Source organism: Narcine bancroftii, chromosome 2, assembly GCF_036971445.1.
Source record: "Narcine bancroftii isolate sNarBan1 chromosome 2, sNarBan1.hap1, whole genome shotgun sequence".
In the NCBI taxonomy this organism is placed as follows: domain Eukaryota; kingdom Metazoa; phylum Chordata; class Chondrichthyes; order Torpediniformes; family Narcinidae; genus Narcine; species Narcine bancroftii.
The window spans coordinates 363813220-363833643 of record NC_091470.1 but is presented as its reverse complement, the minus strand read 5'-3'; the positions used below and the strand labels follow the sequence as shown (position 1 = coordinate 363833643).

At 52.3% G+C, this 20424-nt stretch overlaps 1 protein-coding gene and 1 long non-coding RNA gene across 2 annotated transcripts in view; one reads left to right on the top strand and one right to left on the bottom strand.

Annotated features, from left to right (window-relative positions):
• Positions 1-2641: 2641 nt before the first annotated feature.
• On the bottom strand, positions 2642-15802 carry LOC138755824 (uncharacterized). The gene is made up of 2 exons (XR_011352574.1): positions 15053-15802; positions 2642-2906 (listed from the first exon to the last, which is right to left on the bottom strand). It is a non-coding gene; the product is annotated as an uncharacterized lncRNA (long non-coding RNA).
• Positions 14330-20424, top strand: part of LOC138755823 (dermatan-sulfate epimerase-like protein) — a 43348-nt gene continuing 37253 nt past the window's right edge. The window contains exon 1 of the mRNA XM_069922501.1: positions 14330-15510. Within this exon, the coding sequence (XP_069778602.1) occupies positions 14546-15510 (965 nt within the window). The 5' untranslated portion in view covers positions 14330-14545. The remainder of the gene's footprint in view (positions 15511-20424) is intronic.

Below are 20424 nucleotides of genomic sequence, written 5' to 3'. Positions count from 1 at the left end.
TATAAGAACACTGCAGCACAGAAAACAGGCCATTCGACCCCTCTAGTCTGTGAATCAGATTCAGTAGCTAACTCCCGCAGATTCACAAGTGAAGTGTTGCTTCCCTTGTAAGGGATTTTTGGGGCCCTCAGTAGTGATGAGGGACGGGGTGTGGGCCCCAAGTGTGGCACATACTGCGGCCGTGGGGGAAGGTGCCAAGGGGATGATTAGTGGGAAGGGATGAGTGGATGAGGGAGTCACGGAGGGAGCGGTCCCTACGGAAGGAGAGGGGAGGAGTGGGGAAGATGCGTTTGGTGGTGGGATCATGTTGAAGGCGACGGAAATTGTGGATGTGGACGCTGGTCGGGTGGTGGATGAGGACAAGGGGAATTCACCAGCATTTATTGTCCATCCTTAATTTACTTTGTGGTGTGGTTATATTCACCTTTAGAGAGTGATTTTGGACGGTTCAGGAGACCTAATATATAAGAGCAGAATTAAACCATTTGGCCCATTGAGTCTGCCCTGCCATTCTATCATAGGTGATTTACTATCCTTTTCAACGCCATTCTCCTGCCTTCTCCCTGTAACCCTTGATTCCCATCCTAGTCAAGAACCTATCTACCTTAAATATACTCAATGACTTGACCTCCACATCGGTCTTCAGCAACAAATTCCACAATCCTTTTCTTGTCCACCATGGATGGCTCCATGGCTGGGAGCTGAGAGACCGGGTCTTGGAATGAGAAGAGGAGCATTTAAAAAGCGGCAAGAGCTAATTATTGTAACCAATAAAGAGGAGGGGAGATAAAGTGGGGAGAGGGACTTTGAGGCTTCGGCGAGCAGATGCTGGGATGGAGGTGCAAGGTGATTTTAACTTTCCACATATTGACTGGGTCTCTCAAACTGTGAAGGGGTTGGATGGCTTGGAGTATGTCAAATGTGTTCAGGAATGTTTACTACATTAATATATCAAGATATCAAACAGAGTGTGTAATGCTGGATCTTCTATTAGGGAACAAGACAGGTGACAGAAGTATATGCAGGGGAACATTTTGGGTCCAATGATCCTTAGTTTCAAGTTAATTATGGAGAAGGATAGGTCTGGGTCTTGGGTTGAGATTCTAAATTGGAGAAAGGCCAATTTTGACGAAATGAGAAAGTGTGGATTGGGACAAGTTGTTTTGGGGCAAGGATGTGCGAGGTAGTTGGAGAACTTTCTAAGGTGACATTTTGAGAGTACAGAGTTTGTACGTTCCTGTCAGGATTAAAGGCAAAGTTAGCAGGAATAATGAACCTTGGTTTTTGAGGATATTGGAGATCTGGTGAAGAAGAAGAAAGAGGTGATCAGCAGGTAGACGCTACAAGGAGCAAACGAGGTACCTGTGGCATATAGAAAATGTTGGAAAAAACTGGAGAAGGAAATCAGGATGGCTAAAAGAAGACATGAGGTTGCTTTGGCAGACAAGGAGAAGGAAAAATATCAGGACTTCTACAGATACAAGAAGAGTAAAGGGATAGTAAGGGACAAAATTAGTCATCATAATCAGAATAGTCGGCCATGTATGGAGGCAGAAGGAATGAGGGAGATCTTAAATGGTTCTTTTGCATCTGTATATACTCAGGAAACTGGCAGAGAATTGGAGGAAGTAGGGAAAACAAGCAGTGGGGTCATGGCTCCCGTACAGATTAAAGTGGTGGAAGTCCTTGCTGTCTTAAAGCAAATAAGGGTGGATAAATCCCCAGGCCCTGGCAAGATTTTCCCTTGGACCTTGAGGGAGGCTGGTGTAGAAATTGCAGGGGCCCTGGCAGATATATTTAAAATGTCCTTAGCCACGGAGGATCGGAGGGTAACTGTTATTATTCAGTTATTTTAAAAAGTCCCACTATATGCCAGTGAGTCCGACATCAGTAGTGGATATGTTATTGGAAGGTGTCCAAAGAGATCAGATATGTAAGTATTTGAATAGCCAGGGACTGTTTAGGGACAGTCAACATGGCTTTGTGTGTGGTAGGTCATGTTTAACCAATCTTATAGAGTTTATCAAAGAGGTTACCAGAAAAGTTGATGAAGGAAAGGCTGTGGATTTTGTCTTCATGGACTTTAGTGAAATGTTTGACAAGGTCCCACATGGGAGGTTAGTCAGGAAGGTTCAGACGCTAGGTCTTCTTGGTGAGATAGTGAACTGGATTTAATATTGGCTTTATGGGAGAAGCCATGGTGTAGTAGTGGATGATTGCCTCTCTCACTGGAGGCCTGTGACTCGTGGTGCGCTTCAAGCATCAGTGCTGGGTCCATTGTTATTTCTCATCTACATCAATTATCTGGATGATAATGTGGTTCATTGGATCAGGCCACACACAAAGCTAGAATTTAATGCAGGAAAATGTAAGATGTTATACTTTGGAAGGACAAATCAAGGTAGGACATACACGGTAAATGATAGAATAGAGGGACCTGAGAATCAGAATCAGAATTCCCTGAAAGTGGTCATAAAAGGAACCTTTGGCACATTGGCCTTCATAAATCCAAGCATTGAGTACAGGAGTTGGGTTATTCATGTGAAGTTGTATAAGACATTGGTGAGGCCAAATTTGGAGTATTGTGTGGAGTTTTGGTCACCTAACTGCTTGAATCAATAAGAATGAAAGAGTACATAGATTCCAGATTCAGAATTTATCATCATGAACATGTCATGAAGTTCGTTATTTTGCGGCATCGTCACAGTGCAAACCTTTATATAACATTCATATACAGAGGCTGCTTTCTTAAGACCCCGCCTCTTGTAGATGTCCTCGATGGAGTGAAGACTGATGCTTGTGATGTAATGGGCCGCGGTAACAACCCTCTGGAGTTTCTTTCCTTGTCCTGTGCCCCTCCGGACCAGAGAGTGATGCAACCAGCCAGAATGCTCTCCACGGTACACCTATAAAGTTAGAACATTTATAAGGATGATGTTGGGACGTGAAGAACTCCCACCCCGGCTGCCCGCCCATCAGAGCTCATGACGCCTCGACCAGAAGATCAGCAGGTAGATGCTACAAGGAGCAAATGAGGTAGTTGTGGCATATAGAAAATATAGGAAAAAACTGGAGAGGGAAATCAGGATGGCTAAAAGAAGACATGAAGTTGCTTTGGCAGACAAGGAGAAGGAAAGATACTAGGGCTTCTACAGATATAAGAAAAGTAAAGGGATAGTATGGGACAAAATTGGTCATCTTAATCAGAGTAGTCGGCCATGTAGTTGGCCTTAATGGCGGAAGGGAGCATGAAGAGGAAGCGGGAATCCACTCCGCCATGATTGATGGGCTGAATAGCCTTTCCCGCCCCTGTTCAATGTTTTATATGATTTCTTGGAGCCTTAATTCACCATCCCACCCACTCAAAATCGTCTTCCGCTCACAATGCAGATGAATAATTGATGAAATCTTCTCCCTGAAGGTTAGACAGAATTGAGGAACTTTTAACTAATAACAGAGTAAATAAAAAAATAGGTCAGGAAGGGGGAAGTAATAGTTAAGCGCACCTTCTGAAGAGCAAAACATATCCTTTGGATGAAGTCCTAAGACTGTCTCAACTCCGGATACAGCAGAAATGATTGTTTAATGAGATATTTGGTGAAACAGAAGGTAAGGATTATCTTAATATTACGAACATGAGTACACTGCTCAGTTTGATTTTCCATGCCCTGGAGCTCATTTACTTTGAAATTCTCACTCAGCAGATCTCTACCTCTCTCTCGCCCTCTAGATCTATCTCTCTTCTTTTTTTCCCTAGCTCCTTTCATGGAGCCAATATCAATTCTCACCTTTCCTCATCATTTGTCTGTTGGTCTGGACTCCTCCCCACTCCCATTCTTCCCCCTTGATAACTGGTCTTTAATTTAGACACCGGCTTGCTTTTTGCTCACACATTGAAGAAGGCAGAGAATTGGAGGAAGTAGGGAAAACAAGCAGTGGGGTCATGGCTCCCGTACAGATTAAAGTGGTGGAAGTCCTTGCTGTCTTAAAGCAAATAAGGGTGGATAAATCCCCAGGCCCTGGCAAGATTTTCCCTTGGACCTTGAGGGAGGCTGGTGTAGAAATTGCAGGGGCCCTGGCAGATATATTTAAAATGTCCTTAGCCACGGAGGATCGGAGGGTAACTGTTATTATTCAGTTATTTTAAAAAGTCCCACTATATGCCAGTGAGTCCGACATCAGTAGTGGATATGTTATTGGAAGGTGTCCAAAGAGATCAGATATGTAAGTATTTGAATAGCCAGGGACTGATTAGGGACAGTCAACATGGCTTTGTGTGTGGTAGGTCATGTTTAACCAATCTTATAGAGTTTATCAAAGAGGTTACCAGAAAAGTTGATGAAGGAAAGGCTGTGGATTTTGTCTTCATGGACTTTAGTGAGCCCGAAAAGTCAGTAATATGGACGCTGTGAGACTGGCTGAGTGCCTCTGTTTTTAACAAGAATCTCAGTGCAGGCGGACTTTTGTGCTTCACGTCTCCACCCCCAACCTTATCTCTGAATCCAGCTCCAGCCCCGCTCTTCTGCTTTGATTTTAATTGCGACCCCATTGGCAGCTGTTACTTCAGACTGGAATCTGGTTCCTGACATCTCCCTGCATCTACTGTGGCTCTTTCCCAACAACATTGTGGGGTAACCTCTGCAAAGCTTCACTTGAAGGACAGCAGTTTTTCAGGAACATGGTTTGAGGACACATCCCATACATTCATAAAGGGTCTTGGATAGAACCATAAAATGCTAGAGCATAGAAACGGGCCCTTCGATCCATCTTGTCCATGCTGAATTATTAAATTTTAATTGTAGAGATACAAGCGTTTCAGCCAAAGACTGCCCAAATACACCCATGTAACAAATTAATAGTCTAACCCTGTAGATCAGTGGTTCTCAACCTTTTTTGATCCACTCACATACCACTTTAAGTATTCCCTATACCCTAAGTGTTCTGTGATTAGTATGGGATTGCTTAAGATGGGATGTGAGTGGAAAAAAAGGTTGAAAAAAACTGTTTTAATCATTCTTAATTGACTCGTTATGTGCCCGGTTTCATAACTCCAAAGGAAATGCGCCAATGACAATTTTTCTCAAGCAAAATATTTGGGTCTAGAGCAGTGGTTCTCAACCTTCCCTTCCCACTCACATCCCACCTTAAGCCATCCCTTACTAATCACAGAGCGCCGATGGCATAGAGATGACTTAAAGTGGGATGTGAGTGGGAAGGAAAAGGTTGAGAACCACTGCTGTATGTATTTGGAATTCTTTATTCCACCCAGTCCCATTGACCTGATCTCGGAGCACAGCCCTGCATATCCCTCCCATCCATGTGCCTATCCAAGTTTCACTTAAGTGCTAAAATCAAACCCCATCCAGTACCTCTGCTGGAAGCTCCTTCCAAACTCTCACCACCCTGAGTTGAAGTTCCCCGAATGTTGCCCTTAAACATTTCCCTTCTCACCCATGTCCTCCACCTTCTCGCCCAGCCCCAGTGGAAAAAGCCAGCTTGCATTTACCCTTTCTGTATTCCACATCGTTTGGTGTGCCTCCCCTCATTCTCCGACACTCCAACAAAAAAGTCCTAACCGGTTAAGCGTTTCCCTGTAGCTCAGTTCTAGTTAAGACAAGATCAAGGGAAATCAGAGCAAAATAAGGCCTGAACACTGCTCCACCAACCTGCATGATCGTGGCTGAGCTCTCTACTAAAGTCCCTTACTTAAGACACAAAACATCTCCTCACACTTCAGGGAGGTGAAACAGTGACACCACCTCCTGAGATGGCTGAGGAAGACAAGGGCCACTATCCTGACAGGTCTCGACAGGAGCATCACAGTGTGGCCCGGTTAGTCTATTTTGGAAGTCAATCCACAGGATTGACAGAGAGGAACACCTCCACCTCCCCCCCCCCCCCCCACCACACCCCATAGATGTGATTTATTATCTAAAGGGGGCTCGCAAAATCAGTGAGGACACCTGCCACCCTGCACACAGCATCTTCCAGCCACTCTCGTCGCAGAAGACATTCAAGAGTAGCACAGCCAGAACCACCAGGCTGAGAAACAGCATCACCCCATGGGCAGTGAGACTACTGAACAACAGATGAACTGCTCATACAAATCCTCCGTGACTCTCCTATTTATGACAATGATTAAAAAAATTTTTTAAATATTTGTATATACGTTCTGTACATATGTACTGTTTGTCTCTATGCATCGTGGGTTGCACCGTGGATCGAAGAACGCTGTTTCGTCAGGTAGTACTTGTACAATAAGATAATAAATGAACTTGATCTTAGCCTTCAGTTCCTCTGTCATAGAACAATATAGTTCAGAAACAGGCTCTTTTGTCCATCGTATCTTCTCAGAGCATGACACCAGTTTAAACTAACCCCATTCTCAATCCCAGGGTCTATACCTGTTCGTTCACACTGTCTGTAAGGAGTTTATACATTCTCCCCGTGTACTCCGGGAGCTCCTGAAGGGTCTCGGATGCTGGTGGCTTCCCGATCAGGTCATCGAGCTGCTGATGCCTTCAACCGTGGTCAGTGCAGCTGCGGAGGCTACAGGAGGGCTGGAGATGAATCCACGGACTGTCAGTGACTCTGAAGGGACTCTCTTTTTGCTTCTGTTTCTCTTGAGGCAATGCTCATGGTGACTCTTTGTTTTCCTTATGGCAGACAAAAGCTGTGCCCTGTCTCCCACCACCCTCCTATGTACACATATCTGCCTTGATGTACTCTCCCACCCAGACCACCCACAGCACCTGATTTTCTGACTGGGCACTCTTCAGCCCGATGGGTGTGGTGGTGCACTGTATTGCAGTCATTGTACAGGTTGGCCCACCTCCGATACTGTAACTCCTCCCCCACTAGGATTCCTAGTAAAGGTGGTACCACCCACTCCTCTCCCTCAGTACTGCCTTGGAATCGGGCCAGCATCATGTAAGATATGACAGTGAGTTTATAATGATTAAAGCCTGTTAATCTCGACTTCTGGCCTGTCTGGTCTAATTGATAGCGCTAAAATGGCATTAACTTTGACTCTTCCGGTTTCTGCTGACCTGATCTCCTCTTTTCCCACCCTTCCAGCTCACCACCCCCTTCCCTCTCTATTCACCCAGCCATCCCTCCTCCCCCTGCTGTGCTCCCCTCCCTTCTCTGCCTATCACCTCCTGCCTTTGCAACCATGTTTCCCCCTACTCTTTTGTTAGGACGCCTGCTGACATTTTTCCACACCTTGATGAAGGGCTCAAGTCCGAAACATCGGTCATGTAGATTAACCTTTACTGTATAAAGGACACTGCTTGTCCTGATGAGTTTCTCCAGCTTTGTGGTTTTTACTGAAATATATCATGTATATTTTACTTACACATTTATGTACTCTTGCATAGCAGTAAAAGGAAGCTTGAGCCTAAAAGGAGGGGCACCTTGAGCCCCTTTGTTTCCTGTAGACACTGTGTTTCTCCAGTACTTTTGTGCATTGCACTTGACCACTGCATCTGCAAACTTGAAGGAGATGAATGAGGGAAGCTCTTTCAATTGGTGACTGGAACCCGGCCAGGGAAGGGGTGAGGCAGAAACAAGGGCAGCTTCTAAGTGGTATTTAGACACATGCTGAGATATTGAATAGAGGGATATGGAGCATATAAAGGCAGAGGGGATTAATTTAAATCAGTGGATTTCAACCTTTTCCTTCCCACTCACATCCCACTTTCAGTAATCCCTGATGCCATCAGTGCTCTGTGATGAGTAAGGGATTACTGAAGGTGGGATGTGAGTGGGAAAGGAAGGTTGAGAATCACTGCTCTGGGCTCAATTGTTACTGAAATTTTTTGCTTGAGAAAAATGGTAATTGGCCCATTTCCGTTGGAGTTCTGAAACCGTGCACATAACGAGTCAATGAGAGACAATTAAAACAGTAGTTTTCAAACTTTTTCTTTCCACCCACATATTATTTTAAGTAATCCCTTACAGAGCACCGATGGCATAGGGGTTACTTAAGGTGTGATGTGAGTGAAAAGACCAAGGTTGAAAACCACCAGGTTAAATGAATCAGAACTGAGATGGGGTGAGAGGCCCTAATCCTGGATTGTTCTACGGGCTACTCTCAGACAACAAGAAGCTGCAGTTGTGAACATCACACACACACTTCCTTCCCCTCCATCTATCATGCCCGCTGCCTTAGAAAAGCTCTCGACACCCCTCCCTCTGTCAGGTAGAAGTGGGAGATCACAAGATTCAGGGACAGTTTATTTCCCACCATAATCACGGACCTGCTGAGTTTCTCCAGCATTTTGTTTTTACTTTAATCACGGTGTCTGCAGACTCTCGTGTTGTACTCCTGAATGAATCTCACACCAGCTCTATACTGAGTGATCTCTCTACATTATTCTGTACCTCAACGTATTTCTTCTTACATTAGAACATAAGACATAGGAGCAGTAGTCGGCCATCCAGCCTATCGAACATGCTCTGCCATTCAATGGGATCACGGCTGATCTGATGATCGGCCTCCTACCTGCCTTTTCCCATTTCCCTTAATTCCCTTACTATGTAAAAATGTATCCAACCTAGTCTTAAATATATTTATTGAGATTGCCTCCACTTCTTCAATGGGCAGCAAATTCCACAGATACACTCCACCCTTAATCTCCAACCCTGAATTTTGAGGCTATTGTCCCCAAGTTCTGGTCTCCCCTTTCAATGTTCCCAATGTAAGCAACTTACCAAATTCTATCTTATCAATGCCCATCATAATTTGATATGTTACTATAAGATCCCCACTCATTGTTCTAAACTCCAGTGAGTACAGTCCCAGACCTCCACATTGGCTAACCTTTTCATCCCTGTATTCAACCCAGTGAACCTCCTCTGCACAACCTCCAAGGCCAGTACATCCTCAAGTAAGGAGAACAGAACTACACACAGCACTCCAGGCGCGGCCTCACCAGTACCTTGTGCAGTTCAGCATGACCTCCCTGCTTTTGAATTCAATTCCTCTAGCAATGAAGGCCAACATTCCATTTGCCTTCGTGATAGCCCGGTGGCACCTGCAAAGCAACCTTTTGCGATTCATGCACAAGTCCTTCTGCATGGCAGCACATTGCAATCACTTGCCATTTAAATAATACTCTGATCTTCCATTTCTCCTAACAAAGTGTATAAATTTGCATTTGCTAACATCTGCCGGACCCTTTTTTTAAAAAAAAATTGTTGGATCATTACAGGAAAAAAATGAATAAAACACTAATCAAATATCCATTGCGAATGATCCAAAGAATTTTTTTTTATATATTTTCGCCCCATCCCCCCTCCCACCCAAAAGTAAGAAGAAAAAAAACACCTACCATTTAATATACAATAATATTAGCATAGACAATCATTAATTGTTGTTAAAAATTACTAATTAAGAGGAGTGGATAGGATGGAAGAGGCGGATGGAAAATTATCCAGAAAATCCTTATAAGATTTCCAAATACTATAAAAATTTTCAACTCGATTCCTTCAACTAAACATATTTTTTTTCCAAAGGTGTACAATTTTCCACCTCATTATACCATCTACTTAATGACACTTCTCTACTATCTTTCCATGATGTCGCTGTACATTTCTTTGCTGTTTCTTTTGCAAGACTTAAAAAGTTTTCTTGGTGTTCGTCCAATTTCAATTTGATATCCTTTTCATAAATATCTCCAAGAAAAAGTATTCTTGGATCCTTTGGTATCTTTAACTTCATAATTTGCCCCAAGAATAAACTCAGTTCATTCCAAAACCTTTCCACATTTTCACAAGACCCCACTGAATGCAAAAAAAAGTCCTTATTTCTTTTGCACATAAAAACACTTAGTTGAATAATTAGGATGAAGTCCATTTAACTTTGGTGGAGTAGAATACAATGGATGAAGAAAATGATATTGAACCATTCTGCCAGACCCTTGCCTATTTACTTAACCTATCTCCATCTCTCTGCATGAATTGCCTATCTAGCTGGACTGCTTAGTTAACCTCTTAAACGCTTATGACCCGAGAACAGGCTTGGGTGGTTGGAATTTCAATGAGCCAAGAGAGGTTCGGTGTATGGACGAAGCAACGAGGGAGAATAGTGGGGCCCGATCGTGGACCTGCATGTGTGGCTTGGTTCTGGGTTCCGGACAGCCCCCTCTTCGGTCTCTCTCCACCGGACCATGCCCGGACAAGAGAAAATCACTCCAATTACAGCCTCTGCAAACTTTCCTGTTAACTCCTTGTCAGCCTGCAACCTACTTTAACAACTACTTCAATTGTTGCACACGTTGGATTTTTCCGAGGTGCATTTTTCGCCCTTGGGGCCAATTTGGTGGCTAGGTTTTGGGGCAGGAGAACGGTTAAAAAGTTTCCCATGTCCTCATTGTCTGGGGCAGCGTAGCATTTGGAGCGAGTGAGCTGAGCCCCTGGAACTGGGTGGCGTCAAACGTCTCGACCATTGCAAACCCGGCGCTCAGTGAGAGGGGACGGCGAGCTCGGCTGTGCCAAGACTGAATTCCCAGCTCGCAGTTCAACACACCCAGAACACAGGCACCAGCCAGCACATCACGCAGACCATTTCCTTGGGCTGGAATTTAACTCTCTCGGAACATGGGCTCCCAGCTCCCTCACTCCCAGCGCCCGCACCCTCACTCCCAGCGCCCGCACCCTCACTCCCAGCGCCCGCACCCACACTCCCAGCGCCCGCACATCACTCCGAGGGGCGACGCACCCTCACTCCCAGCGCCCGCACATCACTCCCAGCGCCCGCACCCTCACCCCCAGCGCCCGCACATCACCCCCAGCGCCCGCACATCACTCCCAGCGCCCGCACATCACTCCCAGCGCCCGCCCCCTCACCCCCAGCGCCCGCCCCCTCACCCCCAGCGCCCGCACCTCACCCCCAGCGCCCGCACCTCACTCCCAGCGCCCGCACCTCACTCCGAGGGGCGACGCGCCCTCACCCCCAGCGCCCGCACCTCACCCCCAGCGCCCGCACCTCACTCCGAGGGGCGACGCGCCCTCACTCCCAGCGCCCGCGCCCTCACTCCCAGCGCCCGCACCCTCACTCCCAGCGCCCGCACCCTCACTCCCAGCGCCCGCACCCTCACTCCCAGCGCCCGCACCCACACTCCCAGCGCCCGCACATCACTCCGAGGGGCGACGCACCCTCACTCCCAGCGCCCGCACATCACTCCCAGCGCCCGCACCCTCACCCCCAGCGCCCGCACATCACTCCCAGCGCCCGCACATCACTCCCAGCGCCCGCCCCCTCACCCCCAGCGCCCGCCCCCTCACCCCCAGCGCCCGCACCTCACCCCCAGCGCCCGCACCTCACTCCCAGCGCCCGCACCTCACTCCCAGCGCCCGCACCTCACTCCGAGGGGCGACGCGCCCTCACTCCCAGCGCCCGCACCCTCACTCCCAGCGCCCGCACCCTCACTCCCAGCGCCCGCACCCTCACTCCGAGGGGCGACGCGCCCTCACTCCCAGCGCCCGCACCCTCACTCCCAGCGCCCGCACCCTCACTCCCACCGCCCGCACCCTCACTCCCACCGCCCGCACCCCCACTCCCACCGCCCGCACCCCCACTCCCACCGCCCGCACCCCCACTCCCACCGCCCGCACCCCCACCCCCAGCGCCCGCACCCCCACCCCCAGCGCCCGCACCCTCACCCCCAGCGCCCGCACCCTCACCCCCAGCGCCCGCACCCTCACCCCAGCGCCCGCACCCTCACTCCCAGCGCCCGCACATCACTCCGAGGGGCGACGCGCCCTCACTCCCACCGCCCGCACCCTCACTCCCACCGCCCGCACCCTCACTCCCACCGCCCGCACCCTCACTCCCACCGCCCGCACCCTCACTCCCACCGCCCGCACCCTCACTCCCACCGCCCGCACATCACTCCGAGGGGCGACGCACCACTCCCAGTGCCAAACGGACTCTCCCAGCCAGCACATTGCGCAGTGAGATGCCTTCCTCAGTATCGAAGCAAATCATCCCCCGCTTGCTAGTCTCAGCGCACACCTGTCATTGGGCAGCACAGGGGAAACAGACGCACTCCTCAGAAAGCAACCTGGCAGTAGAGAGTGTGTGTGAGAGAGACAGAGAGAGAGAGAGGAGGTCCGCACATGCACAGACACCCCCCCCCCCCCCTACACACACAGGGCATCGCGGAAGGGATCAGAACGAGAGAAGGAGGGAGATAAGTCGTCGGTCGGGTAGCGAGTGAGAAGCGAGAGAGAGAATGTAGAGAAAGGGCAGAAGAGAGAAACAGAGCGAAAGTAACGAAGGAGCGACAGAGAGGGGGGGGGAGGGAGGGGGAGAGGGATGGGGGGGAGAGGGATGGGGGGAGAGGGATGGGGGGAGAGGTATGGGGGGAGAGGGATGGGGGGGAGAGGGATGGGGGGAGAGGGATGGGGGGGAGAGGGATGGGGGGAGAGGGATGGGGGGAGAGGGATGGGGGGAGAGGGATGGGGGGAGAGGGATGGGGGAGAGGGATGGGGGGGAGAGGGATGGGGGGGAGAGGGATGGGGGAGAGGGATGGGGGGGAGAGGGATGGGGGGAGAGGGATGGGGGGGAGAGGGATGGGGGGGAGAGGGATGGGGGAGAGAGGGATGGGGGGAGAGGAATGGGGGGGAGAGGGATGGGGGAGAGGGATGGGGGAGAGGGATGGGGGGAGAGGGATGGATGGGGGAGAGGGATGGGGGGAGAGGGATGGGGGGAGAGGGATGGGGGGGAGAGGGATGGGGGGAGAGGGATGGGGGGGAGAGGGATGGGGGGAGAGGGATGGGGGGAGAGGGATGGGGGGGAGAGGGATGGGGGGAGAGGGATGGGGGGAGAGGGATGGGGGGGAGAGGGATGGGGGGAGAGGGATGGGGGGAGAGGGATGGGGGAGAGGGATGGGGGGGAGAGGGATATGGGGGAGAGGGATGGGGGGGAGAGGGATGGGGGAGAGGAATGGGGGGGAGAGGGATGGGGAGAGGGATGGGGGAGAGGGATGGGGGGAGAGGGATGGATGGGGGAGAGGGATGGGGGGAGAGGGATAGGGGGGAGAGGGATGGGGGGGAGAGGGATGGGGGGGAGAGGGATGGGGGGGAGAGGGATGGGGGGTGGGGAGAGGGATGGGGGAGAGGAATGGGGGGGAGAGGGATGGGGGGGAGAGGGATGGGGGGGAGAGGGATGGGGGGAGAGGGATGGGGGGAGAGGGATGGGGGGAGAGGGATGGGGGGAGAGGGATGGGGGGAGAGGGATGGGGGGAGAGGGATGGGGGGGAGAGGGATGGGGGGAGAGGGATGGGGGAGAGGGATGGGGGGAGAGGGATGGGGGAGAGGGATGGGGGAGAGGGATGGGGGAGAGGGATGGGGGGAGAGGGATGGGGGGAGAGGGATGGGGGAGAGGGATGGGGGGAGAGGGATGGGGGGAGAGGGATGGGGGGGAGAGGGATGGGGGAGAGGAATGGGGGGAGAGGGATGGGGGAGAGGGATGGGGGGGAGAGGGATGGGGGGAGAGGGATGGGGGCGGGGAGAGGGATGGGGGCGGGGAGAGGGATGGGGGGCGGGGAGAGGGATGGGGGAGAGGGAGTGATGGGAGGGGTGTGGAGGGGGGTGGTGGGGGTTGATGATGTAGGATGTGGTATGTGATGATGGGGGTGTGGGAGGGTTGGGGTGTGGTTGAGGTTTTGGGGTTAAGTGAGAGGGATGGGGGGAGAGGGATGGGGGGAGAGGGATAGGGGGGAGAGGGATGGGGGGGGAGAGGGATGGGGGGGAGAGGGATGGGGGGGCGGGGAGAGGGATGGGGGAGAGGGATGGGGGGAGAGGGATGGGGAGAGGGATGGGGGGGAGAGGGATGGGGGGGAGAGGGATGGGGGGAGAGGGATGGGTTTGAGAGGGATGGGGAGAGGGATGGGGGGAGAGGGATGGGGGGGAGAGGGATGGGGGGAGAGGGATGGGGGGGGAGAGGGATGGGGGGAGAGGGATGGGGGGAGAGGGATGGGGGGGAGAGCACCCACCGTCTCATACTCAAAAAAACAGAGAGGGACTGATAGACAGTCACAGACAGGGCTAGAGAGAGAGCCAGGTAGAGAGAAGGAGGCGCACACACACAGGGAGAAAGAGAGAGAGAGAAACGGAGTGAGGGGGAGAGAGAGTGAAAAGGAGAGGGGGAGGGAGGGGGAGGAGAGAGAGAGAACAGACTGACAGAAGGAGGGCAGTCAGCCGAGAGAGGAGGAGACGGGGAGGAGGAGACGGGGAGGGGGAGGAGGAGACGGGGAGGGGGAGGAGGAGACGGGGAGGGGGAGGAGGAGACGGGGAGGGGGAGGAGGAGACGGAGAGATACACCGCTGGAGCAGGGAGGAGACGCTGAGAGAGTGGAGGTGCGAGGAGACCGGCTGAGACAGAGGGAGGAAGTGGAGAGGGCGCCTGGAGCAGGGAGCCGGCGCTCCGGGCGATGGGGACGGGCTGCGAGGCTCTTCCGCCCGAGTTGCCCCGCATCAGACCCAGTCCGGCGCCCAGCCATCCACCTCGGATCTCCCGCAGCCCAGCCGGCTGAGCCATGGCCTGGGCCACTCGCCTCCTCCTGCTCGCCGTGGTCAGTCAGACCGCCAGCGCCGGTGAGCCGTCCTGGGAGCGCAGCGGCGACGGCCACCCGGCCCCTCACCCACTGCTGTACTTCCAGCCGCGGGACGTGCGGAGCCTCCGGCAGAAGGCGAGGGGCAGCCACTCGTCCATCAGCCGGGCCATCCGGGGGGCAGTGAAGAGCATGCTGGCCAAACCCACCCTCTACCTGCCGCCCGCCGACTACCTGAGTTTCTCCGCCAAGTGGAACGAAGTTTACGGCAACAACCTGGGAGTTCTGTCCCTCTACTGCCTGCTGTTTCCCGAAGACGGCGCGGCGCTGGAATTCGCCCTGTCCTACCTGGACCGAATGGCCTCCTACCCCCGCTGGCAGGTGCGGGCTGCGCCCAACGACGAAGTGCCCGTGGCTCACTCGCTCAGCGGCTTTGCCACCGCCTTGGATTTCCTCTACCCGGCGCTAGACCAAGGCAGGAGACGCACCTACCTGCAGAAGGTGCACGCCGTCACCCAGGAGCTGTACGAGTTCTCCAAGTACCGGGCGTGGGGCAAACACTTCCTCCACAACCACCAAGCCACCAACGTCCTCGCCCTGTTGACCGGAGCCTTAGTCCTGGCCCCTCACCAGCCTCAGACCGCCCTCCTCTGCAAGCAGGTCGCCATCGATGTGATGGAGAAGGCTCTCTTCCTCCTGGATCACGTCGTGGACGGCTCCCTGGACGAAGGGGTGGCCTACGGCAGCTACACCTCCAAGTCCATCACCCAGTACGTCTTCCTGGCCCTGCGGCACTTCAGCCTGAACCACACGGGCAGCCCGTGGCTCAGGGAGCACTTCTGGTTCTACTATGCCACCCTGCTGCCCGGTTTCCAGCGGAGCGTGGGCATCGCCGATTCCAATTACAATTGGTTCTACGGCCCCGAAAGTCAGCTCGTGTTCCTCGACAGGTTGGTGCTGCTCTTGGGTGGGTCAGCTGAACGAGAGAGGAAGGAGGGAGAACAGACAGAGGGATGGGTGAAAGGAAAGAGAGACAGAGGTAGGAGAGGGAGGGAGAGAGAACAGACAGAGGGATGGGTGAAGGGAAAGAGAGACCGAGGTAGGAGAGGGAGGGAGAGAGAGAACAGACAGGGGGATGGGTGAAGGGAAAGAGAGACAGAGGTAGGAGAGGGAGGGAGAGAGAACAGACAGAGGGATGGGTGAAGGGAAAGAGAGACAGAGGTAGGAGAGGGAGGGAGAGAGAGAACAGACAGAGGGATGGGTGAAGGGAAAGAGAGACAGAGGTAGGAGAGGGAGGGAGAGAGAGAACAGACAGAGGGATGGGTGAAGGGAAAGAGAGACAAAGGTAGGAGAGGGAGGGAGAGAGAGAACAGACAGAGGGATGGGTGAAGGGAAAGAGAGACAGAGGGAGGGAGAGAGAGGGATGGGTGAAGGGAAAGAGAGACAGAGGTAGGAGAGGGAGGGAGAGAGAACAGACAGGGGGATGGGTGAAGGGAAAGAGAGACCGAGGTAGGAGAGGGAGGGAGAGAGAACAGACAGAGGGATGGGTGAAGGGAAAGAGAGACCGAGGTAGGAGAGGGAGGGAGAGAGAACAGACAGAGGGATGGGTGAAGGGAAAGAGAGACCGAGGTAGGAGAGGGAGGGAGAGAGAACAGACAGAGGGATGGGTGAAGGGAAAGAGAGACAGAGGTAGGAGAGGGAGGGAGAGAGAGGGATGGGTGAAGGGAAAGAGAGACAGAGGTAGGAGAGGGAGGGAGAGAGAGGGATGGGTGAAGGAAAAGAGAGACAGAGGTAGGAGAGGGAGGGAGAGAGAGAACAGACAGAGGGATGGGTGAAGGGAAAGAGAGACAGAGGTAGGAAAGGGAGGGAGAGAGAGGGATGGGTGAAGGGAAAGAGAGACAGAGGTAGGAGAGGGAGGGAGAGAGAACAGACAGAGGGATGGGTGAAGGGAAAGAGAGAGAGGTAGGAGAGGGAGGGAGAGAGAACAGACAGGGGGATGGGTGAAGGGAAAGAGAGACCGAGGTAGGAGAGGGAGGGAGAGAGGGGGATGGGTGAAGGGAAAGAGAGACAGAGGTAGGAGAGGGAGGGAGAGAGAGGGATGGGTGAAGGGAAAGAGAGACAGAGGTAGGAGAGGGAGGGAGAGAGAACAGACAGGGGGATGGGTGAAGGGAAAGAGAGACAGAGGTAGGAGAGGGAGGGAGAGAGAACAGACAGGGGGATGGGTGAAGGGAAAGAGAGACCGAGGTAGGAGAGGGAGGGAGAGAGAGGGATGGGTGAAGGGAAAGAGAGACAGAGGTAGGAGAGGGAGGGAGAGAGAGGGATGGGTGAAGGGAAAGAGAGACAGAGGTAGGAGAGGGAGGGAGAGAGAACAGACAGGGGGATGGGTGAAGGGAAAGAGAGACAGAGGTAGGAGAGGGAGGGAGAGAGAACAGACAGAGGGATGGGTGAAGGGAAAGAGAGACAGAGGTAGGAGAGGGAGGGAGAGAGAGAACAGACAGAGGGATGGGTGAAGGGAAAGAGAGACCGAGGTAGGAGAGGGAGGGAGAGAGAACAGACAGAGGGATGGGTGAAGGGAAAGAGAGACAGAGGTAGGAGAGGGAGGGAGAGAGAGAACAGACAGAGGGATGGGTGAAGGGAAAGAGAGACAGAGGTAGGAGAGGGAGGGAGAGAGAGGGATGGGTGAAGGGAAAGAGAGACAGAGGTAGGAGAGGGAGGGAGAGAGAGAACAGACAGAGGGATGGGTGAAGGGAAAGAGAGACAGAGGTAGGAGAGGGAGGGAGAGAGAGGGATGGGTGAAGGGAAAGAGAGACAGAGGTAGGAGAGGGAGGGAGAGAGAGGGATGGGTGAAGGGAAAGAGAGACAGAGGTAGGAGAGGGAGGGAGAGAGAGAACAGACAGAGGGATGGGTGAAGGGAAAGAGAGACAGAGGTAGGAGAGGGAGGGAGAGAGAACAGACAGAGGGATGGGTGAAGGGAAAGAGAGACAGAGGTAGGAGAGGGAGGGAGAGAGAGAACAGACAGAGGGATGGGTGAAGGGAAAGAGAGACCGAGGTAGGAGAGGGAGGGAGAGAGAACAGACAGAGGGATGGGTGAAGGGAAAGAGAGACAGAGGTAGGAGAGGGAGGGAGAGAGAGGGATGGGTGAAGGGAAAGAGAGACAGAGGTAGGAGAGGGAGGGAGAGAGAGGGATGGGTGAAGGGAAAGAGAGACAGAGGTAGGAGAGGGAGGGAGAGAGAGAACAGACAGAGGGATGGGTGAAGGGAAAGAGAGACAGAGGTAGGAAAGGGAGGGAGAGAGAGGGATGGGTGAAGGGAAAGAGAGACAGAGGTAGGAGAGGGAGGGAGAGAGAACAGACAGAGGGATGGGTGAAGGGAAAGAGAGACAGAGGTAGGAGAGGGAGGGAGAGAGAACAGACAGAGGGATGGGTGAAGGGAAAGAGAGACAGAGGTAGGAGAGGGAGGGAGAGAGAGAACAGACAGAGGGATGGGTGAAGGGAAAGAGAGACAAAGGTAGGAGAGGGAGGGAGAGAGAGAACAGACAGAGGGATGGGTGAAGGGAAAGAGAGACAGAGGGAGGGAGAGAGAGGGATGGGTGAAGGGAAAGAGAGACAGAGGTAGGAGACGGAGGGAGAGAGAACAGACAGAGGGATGGGTGAAAGGAAAGAGAGACAGAGGTAGGAGAGGGAGGGAGAGAGAACAGACAGAGGGATGGGTGAAGGGAAAGAGAGACAGAGGTAGGAGAGGGAGGGAGAGAGAGAACAGACAGAGGGATGGGTGAAGGGAAAGAGAGACAGAGGTAGGAGAGGGAGGGAGAGAGAGAACAGACAGAGGGATGGGTGAAGGGAAAGAGAGACAGAGGTATGAGAGGAGAGAGAGAACAGACAGGGATAGGTGAAGGGAAAGAGACAGAGATAGGAGATAGAGCGAGGAAGGAGGGAAGGAGAGAGAACAGACAGAGGGATAGGTGAAGGGAAAGACAGTCAGTGATAGGAGAGGAGAGAGAGGCAAGAAGGATGGAGGGAAGGAGTGAGAGATAGGTGAAGGGAAAGAGCAATAGACAAAAAGAGGGAGAGATAGGAGGGAGGGAGAAAGATAGAGACAGACAGAGAGAGAGATGGGAAAGGAAGAAAGTGAGAAGGGAAGGAGGCAAAGGAGAGAGTGAGGGAGAGAATGAGTGAGAGAGAGAAAGAGGGAGGGAGGGGAGCAAGAGAGAGGAGGGAAGAAGATAGAGAGAAGAAAGAAAGAGAAATGTGGGAAGGAGAGGGAGAAAGGGAATGAGGAAGGGGAGAGAACAAACTGCTGGAGTAGCAAAGGAGGCCAAACAGCAGCTATGGAGACAAAAGGAATCTTAATGCAGTGTTTTGACCCCTGAAAATCCCCCACCCCAGACACAACAGATGTGGCTCTACCCACTGAATTCCTCCAGCATTTGTTGTTTTGCTCCACATTCCAGCACTTGCACTGTCTGGTGTCTCCACTGAATTGGAAGGATGTTTACCCACTCCTCATTGCTGAAATAGGACAGTTAATGCTGCCTGGATGAGTTGAGCATCGAGCGAGAGGGTAGGATTCCTGACTGAGTTACTCTCCCCTTTGTTTCCTGCTCACTGATCAGACAGACCCTCTGCACCCCGCCGATCAAAGTGAGCTACCCTCCTCTCCTCAAGTCAAAGGTTTTCTCAAATGCAGGGCTTGAGAGAAAGGGAGAGGTCGGATAAGCTGGCCCTTTATTGCCTGAGAGCCAAGGAGTCTAAGGAGTGACCTTGGAGAGGTTTATAAAATCAGGAGGGAGTGGATAAAGTGGACACTCACAGGACAGATGATCCTGGAACCAAAAAGCATAAGAGCAGAAGAAGGAGGAGCAGGAGTAGACCATTCGGCCTGTTGAGCCGGCTCCGCCATTTTACATGATCACGGCTGATCTCCACCTTTTCCCTTAATTCTTTTACTATGTAAAAATCTTACTATGTAAACAACTTACCCACCTCTATCTTATGCCTTTCATAATTTCAGATGTTTCTTTAAGATTCCCTTTCATTTTTCTAAATTCCTGTGAGGACAGTCCAGATGACTCAATCTCTCCTCAGCCCTGGAGTCAACCTGGTGAACCTCCTCTCCACCAGATCCAAAGTCAGTATGTCCTTCCGCAAGAAGTAAAGTCTGAAAGTCTGCAGACACCATGGTTGAAGTAAAAACACAAAGCTGTGGAAACTCAGCAGGTCAAGCAGTACCCTTTATGTAGCAAAGGTAAACAAATACAAAACCAACGTTTCAGGCTTGGGCCCTTCCTCAAGGTACGGGAAAATGTCGGCAGGCGTCCGAACAAAAGAGTGGGGACGGGGAAGCTATGGTCGCAAAGGCAGGAGGTGATAGGTGGAGAAGGAAGGGATGGGACAGCTGTGAGCAAGGGGAGAGGGGGGATCCTTCTTCAAGTAAGGAAACCAGAACTACATGGAGTGCTCCAGGGAGTAGGAGAGTGGGGGAGGAGATTGAGAGAGACCTGAAGGGCAACTTTTTTCACTCAGAGGGTGGTCTCTATCTGGAATGAGCTACCAAAATTCTTACCAGCTGCAGCAACATGAGGAATTACCACAACGTTCGATGAGACAGGACAACAGATAAAGAAGGTAATATCCCTACTCTGCTTCGGGTAAAACAAACCCAATATCTTCACAACTGTAACATCCCGTCCCCAGCCACAGCCAATCACGGTCTGCCAGAGGATCTCAATGAGTCGAGCAGCGTCTATGGGTGAGAAGGAAAGCTCTGCTTCCACTTGAAACGTTGCCCATTTTTTCTTCTCTCCCACTGATGCTGATCGACCCATTGAGCTCCTCCATTAGAACGTGATGGGGCTTCAGCTTCCAG